At 51.2% G+C, this 17782-nt stretch overlaps 4 protein-coding genes and 1 non-coding gene across 5 annotated transcripts; 4 read left to right on the top strand and 1 right to left on the bottom strand.

Annotated features, from left to right (window-relative positions):
• Positions 1 to 372: 372 nt before the first annotated feature.
• Positions 373 to 1081, top strand: IAR55_003087 (uncharacterized protein; the record flags this gene model as incomplete). The annotated part of the gene is made up of 4 exons (XM_066946197.1): positions 373 to 510; positions 627 to 642; positions 764 to 881; positions 1030 to 1081. 4 exons carry the CDS (start codon positions 373 to 375, stop codon positions 1079 to 1081), a joined length of 324 nt encoding a protein of 107 aa, XP_066803698.1.
• A 147-nt stretch (positions 1082 to 1228) lies between these two features.
• Positions 1229 to 3876, bottom strand: IAR55_003088 (uncharacterized protein; the record flags this gene model as incomplete). The annotated part of the gene is made up of 7 exons (XM_066946198.1): positions 1229 to 1797; positions 1864 to 2003; positions 2063 to 2656; positions 2726 to 2880; positions 2958 to 3418; positions 3531 to 3638; positions 3774 to 3876. The coding sequence occupies 7 exons, from the start codon at positions 3874 to 3876 to the stop codon at positions 1229 to 1231; spliced, it is 2130 nt and encodes a 709-aa protein (XP_066803699.1).
• Positions 3877 to 8103: 4227 nt separating this feature from the next.
• Positions 8104 to 11473, top strand: IAR55_003089 (plasma-membrane proton-efflux P-type ATPase; the record flags this gene model as incomplete). Its single annotated transcript, XM_066946199.1, has 7 exons — positions 8104 to 8150; positions 8214 to 8254; positions 8320 to 8414; positions 8493 to 8665; positions 8717 to 9073; positions 9125 to 11338; positions 11404 to 11473. 7 exons carry the CDS (start codon positions 8104 to 8106, stop codon positions 11471 to 11473), a joined length of 2997 nt encoding a protein of 998 aa, XP_066803700.1.
• A 584-nt stretch (positions 11474 to 12057) lies between these two features.
• Positions 12058 to 13915, top strand: IAR55_003090 (uncharacterized protein; the record flags this gene model as incomplete). Its single annotated transcript, XM_066946200.1, has 9 exons — positions 12058 to 12108; positions 12315 to 12417; positions 12553 to 12618; positions 12789 to 12941; positions 13093 to 13173; positions 13222 to 13320; positions 13412 to 13514; positions 13578 to 13630; positions 13740 to 13915. The coding sequence occupies 9 exons, from the start codon at positions 12058 to 12060 to the stop codon at positions 13913 to 13915; spliced, it is 885 nt and encodes a 294-aa protein (XP_066803701.1).
• A 240-nt stretch (positions 13916 to 14155) lies between these two features.
• Positions 14156 to 14270, top strand: IAR55_003091. Its single transcript, XR_010824797.1, has one exon. It is a non-coding gene; the product is annotated as a 5S ribosomal RNA (ribosomal RNA).
• Positions 14271 to 17782: the final 3512 nt, after the last annotated feature.

Genomic DNA, 17782 nt, shown 5'->3' on the forward strand with positions numbered 1-17782 from the left:
TTTGCAACCAGCAATTGTCTCGACTCGGATTTCTCCTCACTGTCAGAAACTCTAACCCTAGCAAAAGGACTAATGAATAGAGAGGTGTCGAGGAGTACATCGGTCCACTTGAGCGGAATGGGTAAAGAGGTATCTCCGGAGATGTGGCAAGCGACGAAATGGAAGTGAAGGGGAACGAAGAGATCATCCCTGACAATATGAGCGGTACGAATAAGGTATTCGTGAGGATAGCTGCAGTTGCGCGTCGAGCGAACGAGCTAAAGCTATGACCGAATGTATTGATGGACACTCTGGGATCGTTTCGACATTTACTATTATTCCTGCTTCTCCCATCTTTCGCATCGACACACTCACTTCACGACCCTACTCAGGATGGCAGAGAAAGCGACAGATAACAACGCGACAGCCGGTCCGTCCAACGGTAGCACGAGCGCCACCACCACAGCACCTCCTGCTGAGAAGAAGGCTCTGCCCAAGCTCGGTGCGTTGGAAGATGATGATGAGTTCGAGGTGAGTGCAGGCATCCCCATGCATGGCCTTTGTGCGACCTGAGCAAGTGCCAAGATCGTGTTCATAGATCTCATAATGGACAATGTGCTGATCAAGAGATCGACTTCCCGATACAGGATTTCCCTGCTACCGGTACGACTATCTCCTCCTCTCCTCCTCCTCCTCCTCCTCCTCCTCCTCCTCCTCCTTCTCCCTCTGAAGGTCACCGAGACTCCTCACTAACATATCACCTTCCTTCCTTTGACGTTCGCAGACTACGGTGGCAACATTCAAGACGCATTGAAGAAGGCAGGTGCGGGACCGAACGATAATCTCTGGGAAGATAACTGGGATGACGATGATGTTGAAGATGATTTCACAAAGCAATTGAGGTGAGTCAGCGACATCTATATTCCCCGTCTTGCATATTCCGTCTTTCACGTCCGCTCTTCCTCGTTGTTCGCTGCAGTCCCCGAACCCTCACGGTCTATGCTATCATTCGGACCTATGGGCTGACATCACCTTCGCAATCCTACTCAGAACCGCCATTCAAGAACGATCGGGCGCTCAGGACGAGACGATGAAGGAGTAGAGATTGTACACATCACGCGATATAGCATAAGACTCGCATGTAACGACCAGAGATCACGCCAGATACACAAAAGGCGATCATTATATCATCGAAGTGTAACGTCTGCACACTCTGATACAATCAACCTGCTACTGACACTCAGAAGCATCACTGTTTGCCAATAATCCCAGTCGTTCTCCGCTTATATTCCTGTAACTCCCTCATGGCTTCCTCCTCATCTAGTCGTTCTTCCTCCTCCAATCTTATCCTCTCACTCTCCTCATCCTTCTTCTCCCAAGTACTTACTTCGCCACTCTCTAGTTTCTCACGCATGAGATCCTTGATATCTTTCTTCTTCTCCCCATTCTCACCGCTCTTCATACTTATCACAGGATTCCGTTCCATCCTGTCGAATAGGACGAACAATCGCTCTGCTTCACGTTCTTTCTCATCCTGTGTCATCTCCGTTCCAGTAACGAACCCATTATCGTCCTTCAAGCCAGTGATGGGATGTCGAGGCGCAGATGCATCCGACGACGTTGTGGCGAACGTACTTGCAACTGTGGGGGTGGCAGGTTGGATGTTGATCGGTGAAAGATCTGACCCAGATGGGGGTTCATTAGATGTGTACTCCTCTTGTACCTCTTCTATCTTGGCCGATGGCGGTCCAGATATGCCCTTCTGGAATAACACGCCAGCAGCATTCCCATACCCAATTTCGACACAAAGGTCCGCAGCTGCCATCAGGATACACTCTTAGCTCTGGCTATCGTGGGACGGTCTAGCTTTTGTCGAATTCTCACCGTCACCCTTGCAGATAGCCCACATCAATTCTCCAGCCGTGTTCTTCGTTTGTGGATGCCCGGCACAGCCCATGAGTCGAAGGATGTTACCTAACGTTCCGTTTCGAGACTCAAGCGGACCAGCTGCTGCTGATCGATCACTGCGAAAAATGGATTGTGAGTCTCAGTAGAACCCTGAAAAGGAAAACGGTGCACTCACAGCGTACTCGGCAACAGAGTCTCCTTCAACACAGCTCTGATCGGTTCGCTTCCGATTGCCGCATTCGTGAGCAGTAGTAACAATGGCGGTAAAACCTCGTCCAACACCTGACCGTGTGGCAGCTCATCGTCTGGCTTGTCCGGACAAGGGATGTAAGTGTCAAAGAAATGATCGAAGATCCGTAAGAGCTTGGTGGGCAGCGCTGCAGGCTCATATACACCAGGTGGTACGATGCCATCTCGACTGGAGGAGGAGGAGCTACTTGTTCGAGGCGAGGAAGGTGACGTAGGAGACTTCGAACGGGTAGGCAGTGTGAGAGATCCTGCAGATAGCTTTCTCCGCTCTTGACTCTGGGTCGACGATGGTGAAGACATGTGACTGATTTTGTTCAACAGACCCCTCATGCTGTAAGGACTTGTTGGAGTTGCGGTCGAGCTTGCCGAAGGAGAAGGTGATTCTGGGACACAGTGCCATGTCGGGAGGATGCGAGGGTGAAAAGGTATAGAGAGCAGCACGTGAGTGATGTATGACATGGGCGGTGAGAGATCAATGATGGGAATGGCGTAAAACACGCAAAGCACAGGATATAGTAAACTGAGGAGGAAGTTGGATAAGCATCTTCAGATTGGTGCTCGAGACAGAGGGAGGCTTTGGTGAACGTACGCGTCGAACCTGTCATCCCATGGGTCGTGGCTATGAGTTGAAGTCGAGGAGGCAGGATGGTCCGCGGGGTAAAAGCGGATGATATTGTTCATCATCTTCAGCAACTCGCTCAGAGCAGCGTAGTTGACAGACTCAGGAGCCATAGTCGTGACATGCTGAGCACAAGCTGGTGATCAGTCGTCGTGGGCAGATTCATTCCAGTTGAGCAAGCTCAGTAGATCTCATCACTCACATGGATTAGCGAGCCCACCACGTTCTCCTCGTCCACCATGACCTTGACCGCCTTCGGTCTGTCGATCGTGACGAGAAATCCTAGTCGTCCAAGCAAGAACAACCTTTCGGTGTTCTCCTCTTCCTTGCCTTTGCCCAATTCCACATCCTCTCGATCAGGTCCTCTACCTGCTAAAGCTCGTGCTATAGCTCTCGCTCCTCCAGCTGCGGCGAGCCGACTGCGACCAGCTGAATGAAGGACCAAGAGGTTGGCAAGGATCTTAAGAGCTTCTCGAGCTGACAGGGACATTGGGGCTGGAGCTGGTCGTGAGAAGGTAGCGAGGGTCGAGCTACTTGATGGGAGATCTAAAGGAAGGACAGAGTGATAGAGGAGGGTAGAAAGATGATCTGGGGAAAGGAGGGTTTCCGATCCAACGGGATTGCGACCGAGCGATTTGATGGCCGTCAATGAGAGGAGGTAGACTGGGCAGGATGAAAGAGTAAAGTCAGAATAAGTGGACTGTCGAGAAGGGTCGCCAGCAATGGATTGCAGCTGCAGATGTAGATAGAGGACAGGTCGAGAAGAGGTACTTACCGTCATCTGGCCAGACGGTCCAAGGGGCATCGTCCCTTCCATTGAGATCTCCAAGGATCGCATTAAGATACAGCTCTCGTTCAGTGGGGTCGACTTGGGTGGGTAAAGCTGGACAGAACAAGACCAGTGATGTAAGCCTCAATACTCGACAATGGACGCGGTGCAGCAGGCGAAATAATCAGGATTGAAAGTATCCTCGAATAGTATAGCGTAATCCTCATGCGACTGAGTCTGGGTACGTACCATCGATGGCGATATTCAATTCCCTTCGAACTTCGCCCACTCGTGTACCTCGATCACGTATGTTGATGTAGCTCGAGGCTGATAAGGATCGGGGAACTGACATTGTGTCGGTAGTACCTATGTTACGTCTCGAAAGCACTTTCAAGATGCGATCCGGACGGGCTGGATGAGAAAGCGCTGATGTAGCTGAACCAGCTTCCAACCGTCTATCGACGGGTCATTGTGATTCGTGGTGTTAATGGGGGTTCCAGCTGAACAAGAGGATTGGGGCTGTTCTGGCGTGTACAACCCGTGTTGGGGCAGGGGAGAGTGGCAAAGCAAAACAGAGAAGAAGAATAAAGAGACAACAGCAAGCTGAAACGAGACAGGGGTGGAGGACTTTGGGGCTCCGCCATTCGGCTTGTTTTTCCAGGTTGCTGCCACACAGTACAACCAACAGCTTCATACCGTGGTGAGTGACGAGTGGATGCATAAGTAAGTATGGGCGATTCTATATACAAAGTGATTGCGAGGGGTAGCAAAGGAGATCACTCGTAAGGAGAAGTAGGGAGTGCATGTCTAGAGGAAAGGAGGAGTAATGATCCCGTCAAGTCCTCATTTGATGGGTCATGGATTGTAATTACCGCTTCTCAATGCTGATCAAGGACATCTCTCTACATCTGACTGGAGGCCAGGTCCTGCTTTCGAAGTCTGCTCTACATGTAACGTGGTGGGACGCCTTCGGACATAGCCCCGAGCCAAACACAAACATGCAAGCCACCACAAAACCACTGCGAACACAAGATAAAATTGAGGGCGCCATAGTACAGCTAGTCGCATCAGATCGCAGCGCATGCCGACACCGCAGGCCAGAGTGGCCAGAGTGGAAGTATGACCCGCGAACCCGAACGAGACTCGATTCAATGCTGAGCAAGATCGGATAGCAATCGTTGATAAAATCCCTCATGATTGCCTGTTCCAAAAATACATTCGGCCGCCATCTAAAACCTTTGTCGGCCGAACCCCTCAGATCGCTCGTCGGTCTTGAACCTCGGTCAACGTTTGGTGAGCAACAATAGCAACGTTACGACTGTCCATCAGCATGTGCTGTCCACTTGCAATCTGCATGCGACTAAATGACGAGGAACTCCTTGTTGCTTTTGGGTTCGGACGACCCCGAAACTGCTTGGTTCAGGTTCAGGTCGTCTAGTTATCGAAAATGGCGGCGGTATCGTGCCGAGCCCTGATTCCGAAAATCGAGCCCTTTATGTTTGACAGCAGGCAGATATGGGCGACAGGACAGGGCTCGTGGAATCTACCGTTGTTTCAATGAATGACCGTTCTGTTCATTTGATGTCCGAGTCTGAGTCCGAGTATGCAGGACTTTTGCAGAGATGGCAGATTCGGCATCATGTCGGCTTTTGACCCGGACGGAAGGACAGTCGAGAGAATAGTGTCATGCTTGTACAGTAAGCGTTCGTGATATGTCCAATAAAGAAGGCTAGTCCATGCATTCTTGCACTTGCACTCGAAGATGTGAATTGTGTTTGGAGCAAGCTATGCCATGCCACATTGCGGTGTTTCGAGATGGAACACCAAGAAGCCAAGATGAACAGAAACGAAAAGGTACGACTATCATGCTCTTCGCACTTCTTCCTCCCGCCCAATGACATCTTTCCTCGTCGATCTTTTGCGGCACTTTTTCGAATTCTCTTTCATATTTCTTCGCTTATCACGAACCCCATGGTTCACAGACCTCCGCCCCACAAGGCACTGGTGATGAAACTCTGGCGCACCACACACCGGCAGCAAAAACATGCAGAAATGTCAAATTGCGACTAACGGGAACGGTGTGTAGATGCATTTCGTACTACTCTCGTACTACCCAGCGGCACTGTGCCAGACCGCTCCAAGGTCCCAAGAAACCAAGAACTTTGTACCAAGCTTTACTCTGCTCCAAGAGGGTCAAGCGACATCGACCCTGGAGTGAATAAGACGAAACGCACTCGGGGCACATAGAGATGCACGTGCGTAAGTACGTTTGCCGTGTAGATCTACGATAGTCAGACTAGGCCTCAGATCGGCGTTTCTTCCCATAAAAAGCAGCATCCAGCTGTTGTGTATAGCATGATGGTAGATGGTTTTGAGCGACGGTGAGGCAGCCACGGATGCGATGGATGTTGACGCTGGAAGTCTCGGAGGAGAGCGAACGGTGTGCACGGGCCCGCGGACGGAACAACGCTTCTGAATAAACTCCTGAAAATGATTACTCCCCTCATCGAGAACACGCAAAAAGAGAACCAATCATTAGGGCTACTAACCGCGGAGGAATCAGGCCGGATCAAATCTTGAGTAACATGAGCCACTGCAAACTCGAAAACCGGTTCGTTTTGTTACGCATTTGCGATTGCGAATGCTAGTACACCTCCCCGGGTGATAATCCGAAACTTGAGATCCCCCCACATCTTGGATCGAAATTCTCGTATCGGAACACGCGGAGGGTTATGTAATATTACCCTGCTGGAAAACGAAAGGGAATGCAATCGAAGCTGCAAGAAGAGATGTACAGCACGGGAGAACGTGAGAACAGGAGGCAATAAAGCAATGCCATGCAATCAGGACGGGATGACAGGGTGCACGCTGCGAAACCTATCAATTGAGCGATGGTGAAAGAGACATCCAACCGCTTAAAACCGGTGCAATCAACTTATAGGTCTGTGTGCACATCGTTCCGATGACGTTTGGTTTGGGAGGGTTTTATTTCCGGCGGTTTGTATGAACACTTAAGCCGCTAGGATGGTGACGCCCAACTGCCAAATCAGGGAAGTCTAGAGAAAAAACGGGAACAGAAGCCGCCTGGCAGTAGATTTCGGTCTGGTACCAAGAATAGATAGGCGGCTTGCAACATCTAGGGGCTAAGAGGAAACGGGGGATCCCTATCAAAAAGCCGCTCGTCCATTGAAGAGATATCGAAACTCCGGCCGCGGTGAAGAAGGCTGTTTGGCTGACACTGACACTCTGCAAGACGGCGGATGCATCGCTTTCGCCAACAAGTGAACCATGCAAACAGCCTGCGGAAACAGTTCTGCTATGGGCAAACCCAATGCAGATGATGGTGCCATCTGTTCCAGCAATCGTCACACGTAGACCCGCTGTGAACGAAATCGCTGGGGCGGAGGATATACGTATAGCTCTCTGGATGATCTTTGAGCAAGATGCCCACGGAGATGAGCGGACAAGATTGTCGCGAGAGAGAGAGAGGAGATTCGGGGAATAGGGGACCTGAAATTTCAGGAGGAAATATTGCATCGAATTAGGGACGACGAATTCCGTCATCATCACCCACATAATCAATTCCGGGAAGATCCATGGGGGGAACCAGAGGTCAGAACGATAAAAACAGGTGACATCGGCGAAAGGAAAGGGTTCAGTGCAGTAGGTGGCTGTTTTGCCCTTTGCGAAAACTGCTATGAGCGAGTCTGGAGACACCCCACCCACCCAGCACACTCGGCAAATCCCCATCCGGCATGTAGTAAAATTCGCAAAAAAACCCTTTCAGCCAACCAGAATGCATCATACACACAACACACACAGAATGGGATTCGAAAATAGACCCTGAGATTTGAATAAATAGGAAATCATGGCACAAGCCGAAGCGGAAAACCGAGGCAAAATCCTCTCCCTCGCTACGCTTGACCCATCTTTGAACTCCCTCATCCCCCCCCCCGCTAGCGTAAAATCGGTCCTGCTCCTTTCTTCCTTCCCACCTGCCCCTCTTCTCAGTCATCATCCAATCCGAATTCAGATTGCTTACTATTACCATCTCCCCCCTTCTTTTCCCTTGCCCCCCCCCTCAATCTAAACAACCTGCGTATCTTCGTCAACCAAACTCGTCTACCTTTTTTTCGCTTCCATCCCATTCTATATCAACCATCATCCATCTCCCAATCTCTCTTTTTCCTCTTTCCCACTCCACATTAAATAATATCTATAGTCTCCGCCTCTCCTCTTTTATCTTCTCTTCCAAAACATCTTCCCCCTCCATCCCTCTCGTCCTCACTTTTACTTTCGAAATCAGAGCGACCCGTTGTCGTGGGATTCTGCCCAATCCTCCAATCAGAATCCATTCGATCCCGCTTTCTTGGCAGTCTCACAAGCCAGCCCCATCTAAACAAACCAAACCAGATAAGCCCATCCGCAAACAGCTAAAGACATCTGCTGGGGCGACCTTTTTTTAATACAATCCAACTCGTATACATAGATTTCTGAACCCTCCCCGTCTTCCATTCCTCTGAACAAACAAGCAACCCATATATCCTTGACCCTTACAACCGTTTTCACCCATACAATTATGTCTGACAACGAAAAAGTTGGTCACACCGGGGAGGTTCCTACCAAGTGAGTATCGTGCACATTGCTAGTGCCTATAAAGATGTCGCTGACATGTGTGTTCCCTCCTAGGGAGTCCTCCCTCGAGAACAAGGTTCAGGGTGATGCACCTGGTACGTACCACAACGCAACTCATGCCGCATTTGTCTGTGGCTGACTTGAATTCGTCTTACATTAGCCCTTGACCAGGCCCCCGAGAAGAAGAAGCGAGAGTACAAGGAGATGGAGCATGAGAAGACCGGTGATCTCCACGCCAAGGTCGACATGAACACTGTGAGTCCCGATAGGTCGACCAGCCTCCTTTTGGTCAACCCTGTCTGACCGGATTCTATTTTTGGTTTCCCCACACAGATTCAGTTCACCGCTTCCGACTTGTACGACAAGGACAAGGTCGACATCGAGCATGTCGTTATGGAGGAAGTCTTCCAGCTCCTCCAGTGTACCGAGGCCGGTCTTACCGAGACCGAGGCTCACGAGCGAATTGGTATCTTCGGTCCCAACAAGCTCGAAGAGAAGTCTGAGAAGTGAGCATTTTCATCAATGAGTGGTTTTCACTTGCTGACGTTATCGTCTAGCGTCTTCCTACAATTCCTCTCCTTCATGTGGAACCCTCTGTCCTGGGTTATGGAGGGTGCTGCCCTTGTCGCTATCGCTCTTTCCAATGGTGGTGGTACTCCCCCTGATTGGCAAGATTTCGTCGGTATTATCCTTTTGCTTTTGATCAACTCCACTATCGGTTTCGTTGAGGAGCGTAACGCTGGTAACGCTGTCAAGGCTCTCATGGACTCTCTTGCCCCCAAGGCCAAGGTGAAGCGAGACGGTAACTGGAAGGAGATCGAGTCCTCCGAGCTCGTCCCCGGAGATTTGATTGCTTTCAAGCACGGTGATATTTGTCCCGCTGATTGTCGTCTCACTGAGGCCATCGATGTCTCGTGAGTTATGTGCCCAAAGTCACACTTGACCTTCGCTAACACTATGTTCAGTATGGACCAGGCTGCTCTTACTGGTGAATCTCTCCCTGTCAGCAAGAAGCTCGGTGACGAGTGCTTCTCCGGTTCCACCTGTAAGCAAGGTGAAGTAGAGGGTATCGTTATCTCCACCGGACCCAACACCTTCTTCGGTCGTGCCGCCACCCTTGTCGGACAGGACAACGACCAGGTCGGTCACTTGCAAATGGTTCTTGCCCGTATTGGTACTTTCTGTCTCGTTTCCATCGGTATCTTCGTCCTTCTCGAGATCCTCATTCTCTACGCCGACTTCCGATACTCTTACCGACGTGGTCTTAACAACATCCTTGTCTTGCTCATTGGTGGTATCCCCATTGCTATGCCTACCGTCTTGTCCGTCACCCTCGCTGTCGGTGCTCAACAACTCGCCAAGCACAAGGCCATTGTCACCCGTATTACTGCCATCGAGGAGCTTGCCGGTGTCACCATCCTCTGTTCCGACAAGACCGGTACTCTCACAACCAACAAGCTTACCATCGACAAGGAGAACGTCAAATGCTACTCCCAGTGGGACGTTGAGGGTGTCTGTCTTCTCGCTGCCTATGCTTCCCGAACTGAGAACCAGGACGCCATTGACGGTTGTGTCGTCGGCACTCTTGCCAGCCCTGGTCTTGCTCGTGAAGGTATTGAGCTTCTTGACTTCAAGCCTTTCAACCCTGTCGACAAGCGAACTGAGATCACCTACCGTGACAACCGAGATGGTGGGAAGGTCAAGCGTGCTACTAAGGGTATGACTGGTATCATCATCGAACTCTGCTCTCGAAACAAGACTAGCGCCATGGAGGACCAACTCGAGGCTGATGTCGAGGAGTTTGCCCGTCGTGGTCTTCGAGCTCTCGCTGTCGCTCACGAGGATGTTCTCGGTGACGACAAGGAAGGTCAAGGTAACGGTTTCGAGCTTGTCGGTCTTCTGTCTATCTTCGATCCCCCACGATCTGACACCAAGCAGACCATCGACGACGCTATGGCTCTCGGTGTCAAGGTCAAGATGGTTACTGGTGATCAACTCGCTATCGCCAAGGAAACCGGTCGACGACTTGGTCTTGGTGACCACATGTACCCCGCTAAGGTACTTAAGGATGGACCCGAAGCCGGTGGCAAGCACGCCAACCTCGACGAGATGATCATGGATGCCGATGGTTTCGCTGGTGTCTTCCCCGAGCACAAGTTCGAGATTGTCAAGCGTATCCAAGGTCTCGGTCACCTTTGTGCGATGACTGGTGACGGTGCCAACGATGCCCCCGCTCTTTCTCGTGCCAACGTTGGTATCGCCGTCGAGGGTGCTACTGACGCTGCTCGAGGTGCCGCCGATATCGTTCTTACCGAGCCCGGACTTTCCACCATTGTGCACGCCATCTACGGTTCTCGAGTCATCTTCCAACGTATGAGAAACTACGCCATTTACGCTTGTGCCGTTACTATCCGAATTGTCGTCTGTTTCGCTATCATGGCTTTCGTCTGGAAGTTCGACTTCCCTTCGTTCATGGTTTTAATCATTGCTGTTCTCAACGACGGTACCATCATGACTCTCTCCTTGGACCGAGTGCTTCCCTCCACTACCCCCGACTCTTGGGATCTTGCTGAGGTCTTCGCTTACGGTATCGGTTACGGTTTCTACCTCTCCGCTTCTACCATCGCCCTTTACGCTGTCATGAACGAGACCAACTTCTTCGAGCGAAAGTTCGGCGTTGTGCCTTACAAGGGCAACGACTACGGAGCTCACATGGTTATCTACCTTCAAGTCGCCATCATCTCTCAGGCCCTTATCTTCGTCACTCGATCTCACGGACCTTCATGGACCGAGCGACCTTCTGTTGCCCTCATGCTTGCTTTCTGTTTGGCTCAGCTCATCTCTTCCATTATCGCCGGTTTCGGTAACTGGGGCTTCACTCAGGTCAGCGCCGTCTCTGGTGGATGGATTGGTATCGTTTGGGTCTGGAACATTGTCTGGTACTTCCCTCTTGACTTGGTCAAATTCGCTATGAAGAGGACCATTATCGCCGCTCTCCAGAAGAGGAAGGCCCGCAAGATCGCCGCGGCCGCTACTCACGACGAGAACGGTGAGCGTCTCCAGAGGACTGCTTCCCGACACGAGTCTCTTTACTCCAACCGAACCAACTTCCTTTCCCGAGCTGCCAACCGACTCAGAGGTGGAGCCAAGATCTCCATGTCTCAGAACGAGCTCCAGAGGTAAGTCGTCCCTGCTACTGTAGTAATCTTGGCCGAGTACTTGCTGATGGCTATTCTCACTTCAGATTCTCGAGCATCCAGGCTCAGCAATCCGGTGCCGCTCTCACCCGAGCCCACTCCAGGCCCGCGGCCTAAGCGGTGGTCATTTGATGACCGCGTTCATATATGTAGCCAAGCTGTCTCGCAACTCCTTTTCTTCTTGATTCCTCTGTAGCAGTTCTGGTGAATCATCTCCTTGCATTCTCTAGATTCCGCTCCCCTCCTACTCCTCTTCTACGCCGCAGACACACCATCCTCACATTCGCCATCTCCCTTCACACCATTTCTCGTTCAAATAGTACTGTCCATTTCCTTAATTTGAAAGATTAATGTCTCAAGACTCTTTTCTCGCATAGCCAGCGCATTTGAATGCAGATCTGATCGGACTAGATGTCGAAGCATTGTTGCGCTGTTGCATTATTACCAGGTCGTGCAGTGATGCTTGTGGAATCAAAAGTCAACAGTCCAGTAGACATGCATTGCCACAGTTGCAAAAGCCAAGGAGACTACAATAATAATGAACGGTGATGACGTTTTTCTCGGACCGAATGTCACCACACTGCATTGCATCGATTGTTGTTATCGTTGTCACATCTCCCAAACTCGCATTTCTGTTGTGCCATTCATCCCGCCGCTTACCACCATCGATCCCTCCTGGCCGTACGACATAAGCCTACGAGATGCAAAACAGATTCGGTAGCTTTCTAGGCAAAGCTCAAGCAGCTATCAAGGTGTGTCCCTCCATCCTTCGCCCACTCCACTTTTTCTACCATTCAGCAACGCCGCTCTAAAGGTTCCATCGTCTCTGAGCCATGCTGCACATTGCTGTGATAGATCGCGACCTACCTTCAGCCGGACAATGTTGGACATTCTCGGCGTCTAGCTGAATGATTGGTTTTTGCGTACGGAAGCTGACATGTCGTTCTCATCCGCAAAGGATGGTCAAACGAGAGCTACGCAAGGCGGAACAAGTCTCATGCAGTCGTTCTCTCTCCCTGGAGAATCGCAGAAGGCCGCCAAGATCTTGCGAAGCTTCTTAGGTGAGTTGTCGTATCACGTCAGTAGGATAAATGGAGGTTACTCATGTCGAGGCGAAGCGGCATTAATCCTCGTTCGGGATACACGGGAGCTGTGTGTGAATGTGTGACTTGTGCTGATTACCCAACGCGATATAGCCGACCCAACACACCCTCATACTGCTCTCAACTCGATCCCCAAAGCTGTCTTGCAAAGAGCGAAAGGTAAGCATTTCACTTCACACGCGTCGTCACTTCCCGCCCCACTCCACATCTGTCATATTTTTCATGCCAAGTCCCGCCTCCCTGACGTCTAAAATCGACGCTCGTCCTCTCACCATAATACCTTCTTCTCTTCATTTGCGTCGCTAACATATGCTTGCTCTGCTCTCTAGGCCTTGCGGTCTTCACGATCCTGAAAGCCGGCTTTGTGTTCTCAGGCAAGGCGGGATCAGGTCTGGTCATCGCCCGACTTCCCGATGGAAGCTGGAGTGCTCCGAGCTGCATCGCAACGGCTGGAGTGGGATGGGGTCTGCAAATTGGAGCAGGTGAGTCAGGTTCTCCATTATCGACATCGACTTTGGCGGCGACAAGCAGGTATCGTACAAGGATACAAGGGGAGACCCAAGTGATACGACGGTGTCCAGGTGCAGATATCGTTGATACAAGTCGACAGTCGCTGACAGTTATCAATCATAGATCTGACCGAGGTGGTCATCGTCCTCAACTCAGATGAAGCCGTCAAGGCATTCTCGAGGGGCGGTAACGTCACCGTTGGAGGTGAGCAGTGGAACCTTTGTTTTCGTACTGCTGACATATGAACCTCAGGTGGCATTTCAGCCGCGGCAGGACCTCTTGGAACTGGTGGTCAAGTCTCAGCCTCTCTTGCCAATCCCGCGCCAATGTTCAGCTACTCCCGCTCCAAGGGTGAGTTTTCGCACTGTTCATACTTGAAACGAAGCTGGCTAGATTACATCTCGTACGAGCGCGTTGATGACCTCCTTCGTTCACTCTGTAGGCCTCTTCGCTGGCCTGACCTTGGACGGCACGATTCTGGTCGAGAGGAAGGATGCCAACAAGGAGTTCTACGGGAGCAGTGTGTCGTCTACGGATATCCTCACGTACGTGCGATTGCATGTTGGCCGGCCACACACTAACGATCCTACTCCTTGCGCATCACACAGAGGTCGTGTTCCTGCTCCGGAGATCGCCTCGGACATGTACGACATCATCGAAGGTGTGTCGCCATGTAGTCCACCACTTCGTCCCCTAGTTCTACGTCTTCGTCCATGTGTCTTGCCCGCCTATTCTCGGTCGTATGTGACTCGCTGACTCCTCGTACACAGCTGCCGAAGGACTCGACGAATCGGGACTCCCAGCGGAAGCTTATGTCCCTACCGCAACAGGCGACCACGCCCCGGTACCCAGTCCCACCGCTGGCTACACTGCTGGCACCGGTCCATCTGCCGCGGCCCCACCTGCCGCGAACCAAACCGTCTTCGATGCTGGAGCACCCCACTAGTCCCAAAAAACGATTTGCTATGTGACCGAAATATACTGTCTTATACCTTCTTACTTATAAACTGATCTCAAATATGTATCCCTTTTTGTGTCTTTGACACCATCATCACGCCGGGCCTATCGCAATGGGCTTCGTACCGATCCATGAGCAGACCGCTGGACTGTCGTCTCCGTGGCTCGACCCTTCGAACCGCCTTCTGACACTGCAGATGATCACTTTGGCTCAGGAAGTTGTTCCATCTACGGCCATAGAATCGAGGAAACGCAGCGTCCCGTCCGCTTCGCTAAGCTAAGCTCGATATCGCCTGGGCAGTACCAAGGTCGGGGACGACTTGGGAATACCGGGTGCTGTAGTTTTTTTTTTGCTTGAGACGAGGGGGTATCATGCTCTTTTGCTACGCGGACCAGCTAAGGGCAATGAGGAACGGAAGAGAAGCGAACTTCAGGTGTCGAGGAAGACACGCTAGAATGTGGCGATTGGACGTTCGTCTTACTCCGCTTTTCGTCCTTTACAGCGTCCTTGCGACGCTGTTATCGATTGGTCACCAACTGCTGCCAGCGCCGTCTTCCTGATGCCTGAGCAATTTGTCCTCCGTCTATCACTTGTATCTCGATGAGTTCATCCAGCAGAATGTTCATCGGCCGCAACCCCAGACATCAGCCCTGGAACAATGATAATTCAGATGTCAAGCGACCTTTCCAGCTTTCGTCGCATTGGCCAAGTCGAGAACGGTAGGTTCGATATCTCCCCCATACTTGTTTCCGTGCTTTTGGGAATGCTTCCCATGGTCATTGACCAGGCGCGAAATACCGCATTACTGTAAGTGATCGTATCGTCGCACAGGAACGTAACTTACAGTAGACGGAGCCTGGACGATGAAGGAGATTCAGCTCTATCTAGATAAATCTGCATGTGACGATCCAGCTGTGAGCGGGAGACGACCATTGAACGAGGTCTCCGACAGAAAACATGTCGAAATGCTGTCTGTCTGCTTCTGTACTACAGGCCCACAGCGTGAGCATTGTCTCCCTTGTTGACCCAGCTAGTGCCTTTCGTGACCACAAGATACTATACAGTATCTTCGCACGAGCACTGGGCAGTCTGCTCCGCTTCCGGGGACACCTGACTCGCACCCCATTTTCGTGAAGGAGCTCAACACAGTAGCTACGACAGTGATGGAGTCTACGCCATTTTCAGAGGGTGAATGGCGACCTGTTCGACAGGGGTGGGTAATATTCCGCTGAATAAGTTACGATATTGTCCAGACGGACGCAGGCAGTCGTTCAGTCTTAGATCACTTGGGCAGCTTGGGATGGAAGGTTATCGAGCTGGTGAGACGCATTAGATCGGCGCGCAGCCTGGAGGCTTCGAGCGATGGTAAATTATTCTTCGCGCACGATTCATCCCTCACGAGGAGGTCTGTTTCGTCTTAAGAGGCGATGGCGGACAGTGTTCGGCAAAGTGATACTGTATGACTTTGCCTCTCTTACCATTGCCCAGAGGCGGCATCAAAGATTGTTCACCATCGTTTGGTCCGTCAGCGCCTCTTCCAGGTCAATAGCCCCCCCCCCCCGCCGCCTCTGACGTTGTGGGAAATTCCGGACAGAGCCGAATGCCAGATTGAATCCACCGGAGGGGACGCTCGCCCTTGTCCTTTCCTTGGTCTGAACAATTTGGCTGCGTAGTCTGGAAGTCTGGACCATGTGACATGCCCTCATGCTTGGTCGACCCTAGAAACATCATTGAATGGGGATTTCCCCGATGAGTGTTCGCGGAGGTCTCGCAAGTCGTATAGGCATCTTGCATGAGAACGAGTGCGATACTGTATGTCTGACCACGACTTCGCCAGGTGTACACTCAATTGGTCTACGTGGTGATAGGACCTTGAAATATTTATACAGTATGCGCCCGCTGTGATTTCATGGGAACGTGGGAATGAGCTACGTGGTCACTGCACTACCTGGACAATAATCGAATTGAGCGAAACGCTTTGAGTGAAAGAGGGAGGGTCTTGCATGACATGAGTTTTTTTTTAGATTCAGTATTCAGTATCTACAGTCCGTCGACGATGGACCCCTCTATTCGGTTGCCATCGTGTCGCGGTTTCTTGGCAGGTCTGTCCAGTATGTCCAGTTGCGAGTTGCGAGTGACGAAAAAATGGTGGCGAGAATGCCGCTTGATGGTCAGGATCAATCACGCTTGTGATGTCTCAGTGAAAGGGTTGTTCATTGAATGGGAAAACTTACTGAGACTGAATAGCAAACGAAGTGTCCCCAATCATGAAGACGATCGGATGCCCACCTTCTGAACCCCGAGGTCGATAGATTAGTGGTGTTGAGTCGAAAGGAGCCATTGCTGCACGTAGTCTTCTGATCGCAGAAATGGATTCGCTACTGGAGGCACCCAGACCACCAGACCCGTCATGACCCACTCAGTCAGTCAGTGATGGACGTCAAATGGCTGGAGCTGGAGCGAGGCCGAGTGAAAGAGAGAATCCAGACAGACCGCGTCAAACATGCCTGGACATTCGGTGCATCTACATGCCAATCCTGCACTAAGAGTCGAGCTGCATGCTTAACACGGGCTTTTTTTGTTTTGGATTATATTTGTTCCTTCAACATGTCTAAAACACATGTCCATCCTGTTCTCGTAAGGTGGCGCAGTGTTTTGCGGAGACAGGGTAACAATCAGTCTGCTGTACGTTATCTCATTTCCCATCAAATGGTTTACGGGCATGCTGGTAGCAGATATCGAAGATTAGAAACGTGATTGAATTGACGTCGCGGGATGAATGATCGGTAATGAATGAATGCACTGGACTGGGACTGAGAGAAGCAGGAGAGCGCGAATACATCAACGAGTGTCTCGTGTGGCCGCAATTCACTACAAAACGGACCAGACTTTTCCGGGGGATACGATACCCCAAGCAACGAATCTGGTAAATTTCGCTCTTGCTCTTGTACGGATCATCGTTCCGGCCGAATCGCGGGCCGCTCGGTAGCTGTCTCGCGAGGCGTTCCGAGTGCCTGCCATGCTGTGGGTGTGGGAAGTCCGTCAGAGGCGTCAGGTGCGAAGAAGGCGCTGCGAAAGACTCTCCCTAAGCATTAGCAGGGGCGAGTGAGTCAGCGTCAGCGTCGGCGTTCTTATCGTCTAGGGAAAACCAATTATTTGGGACAGGAACGTACGTATGGTACCAAGGAGCTGGTACATACATACCGTTGAGTCCGGAGACTAAATCCTTGTTTAGGGCAGAACCTCAATTGAGATTTTCCTGATGTGCATGGGAGTGGAGGTCGGAGGGTTCTTCATTTTCTCATTCTTGCTCATCAACTTTTCTTCGGCCATGCCCGACCTAGCAAGTGCTCTCGCTATTCCTCCTGTATCTTCGAAGAACGTGTGCCGTCGAGAGCTGAGCAGAGAGGGAGGTTGGCTTGCTTGCTTGCTGGCTTCCTGGCTTCCTGGCCTCGGTCAATCATGCTCCGCAGTCTCCACATGGCAAGCAGCGCCGATACGGTCCGAGTCGTGTCGTTTTCCCTATCAAGTGCAATAAGCTCTCTCTCTCTCTCTCGCTCCTCCTCTCGTAGCTATCTCGACAGCATTCATGGATAGATCAATAATAACGATCATTGATGCTACTCTGATGATTGATCTGTACCTTGTTGTCTCGGGTCAGTCCGAGCTCTCATGATCGTGATGATGTACGCAAGTACATATGCACAAGTGTCGGTGGCGGGCAAATCATGTGGTGTAACATTCCTTTAACATCCATCGTGGCGGTGAGTCAGTCAGGTTCCCGGGACGACGAAAGCTTATATCCCAAAATCATCCGGGGTCCCTCGTTTCGATGTTTCTTTTTTTAATCGTGTC

This window comes from Kwoniella newhampshirensis, chromosome 5 (assembly GCF_039105145.1).
Source record: "Kwoniella newhampshirensis strain CBS 13917 chromosome 5, whole genome shotgun sequence".
NCBI lineage: Eukaryota > Fungi > Basidiomycota > Tremellomycetes > Tremellales > Cryptococcaceae > Kwoniella > Kwoniella newhampshirensis.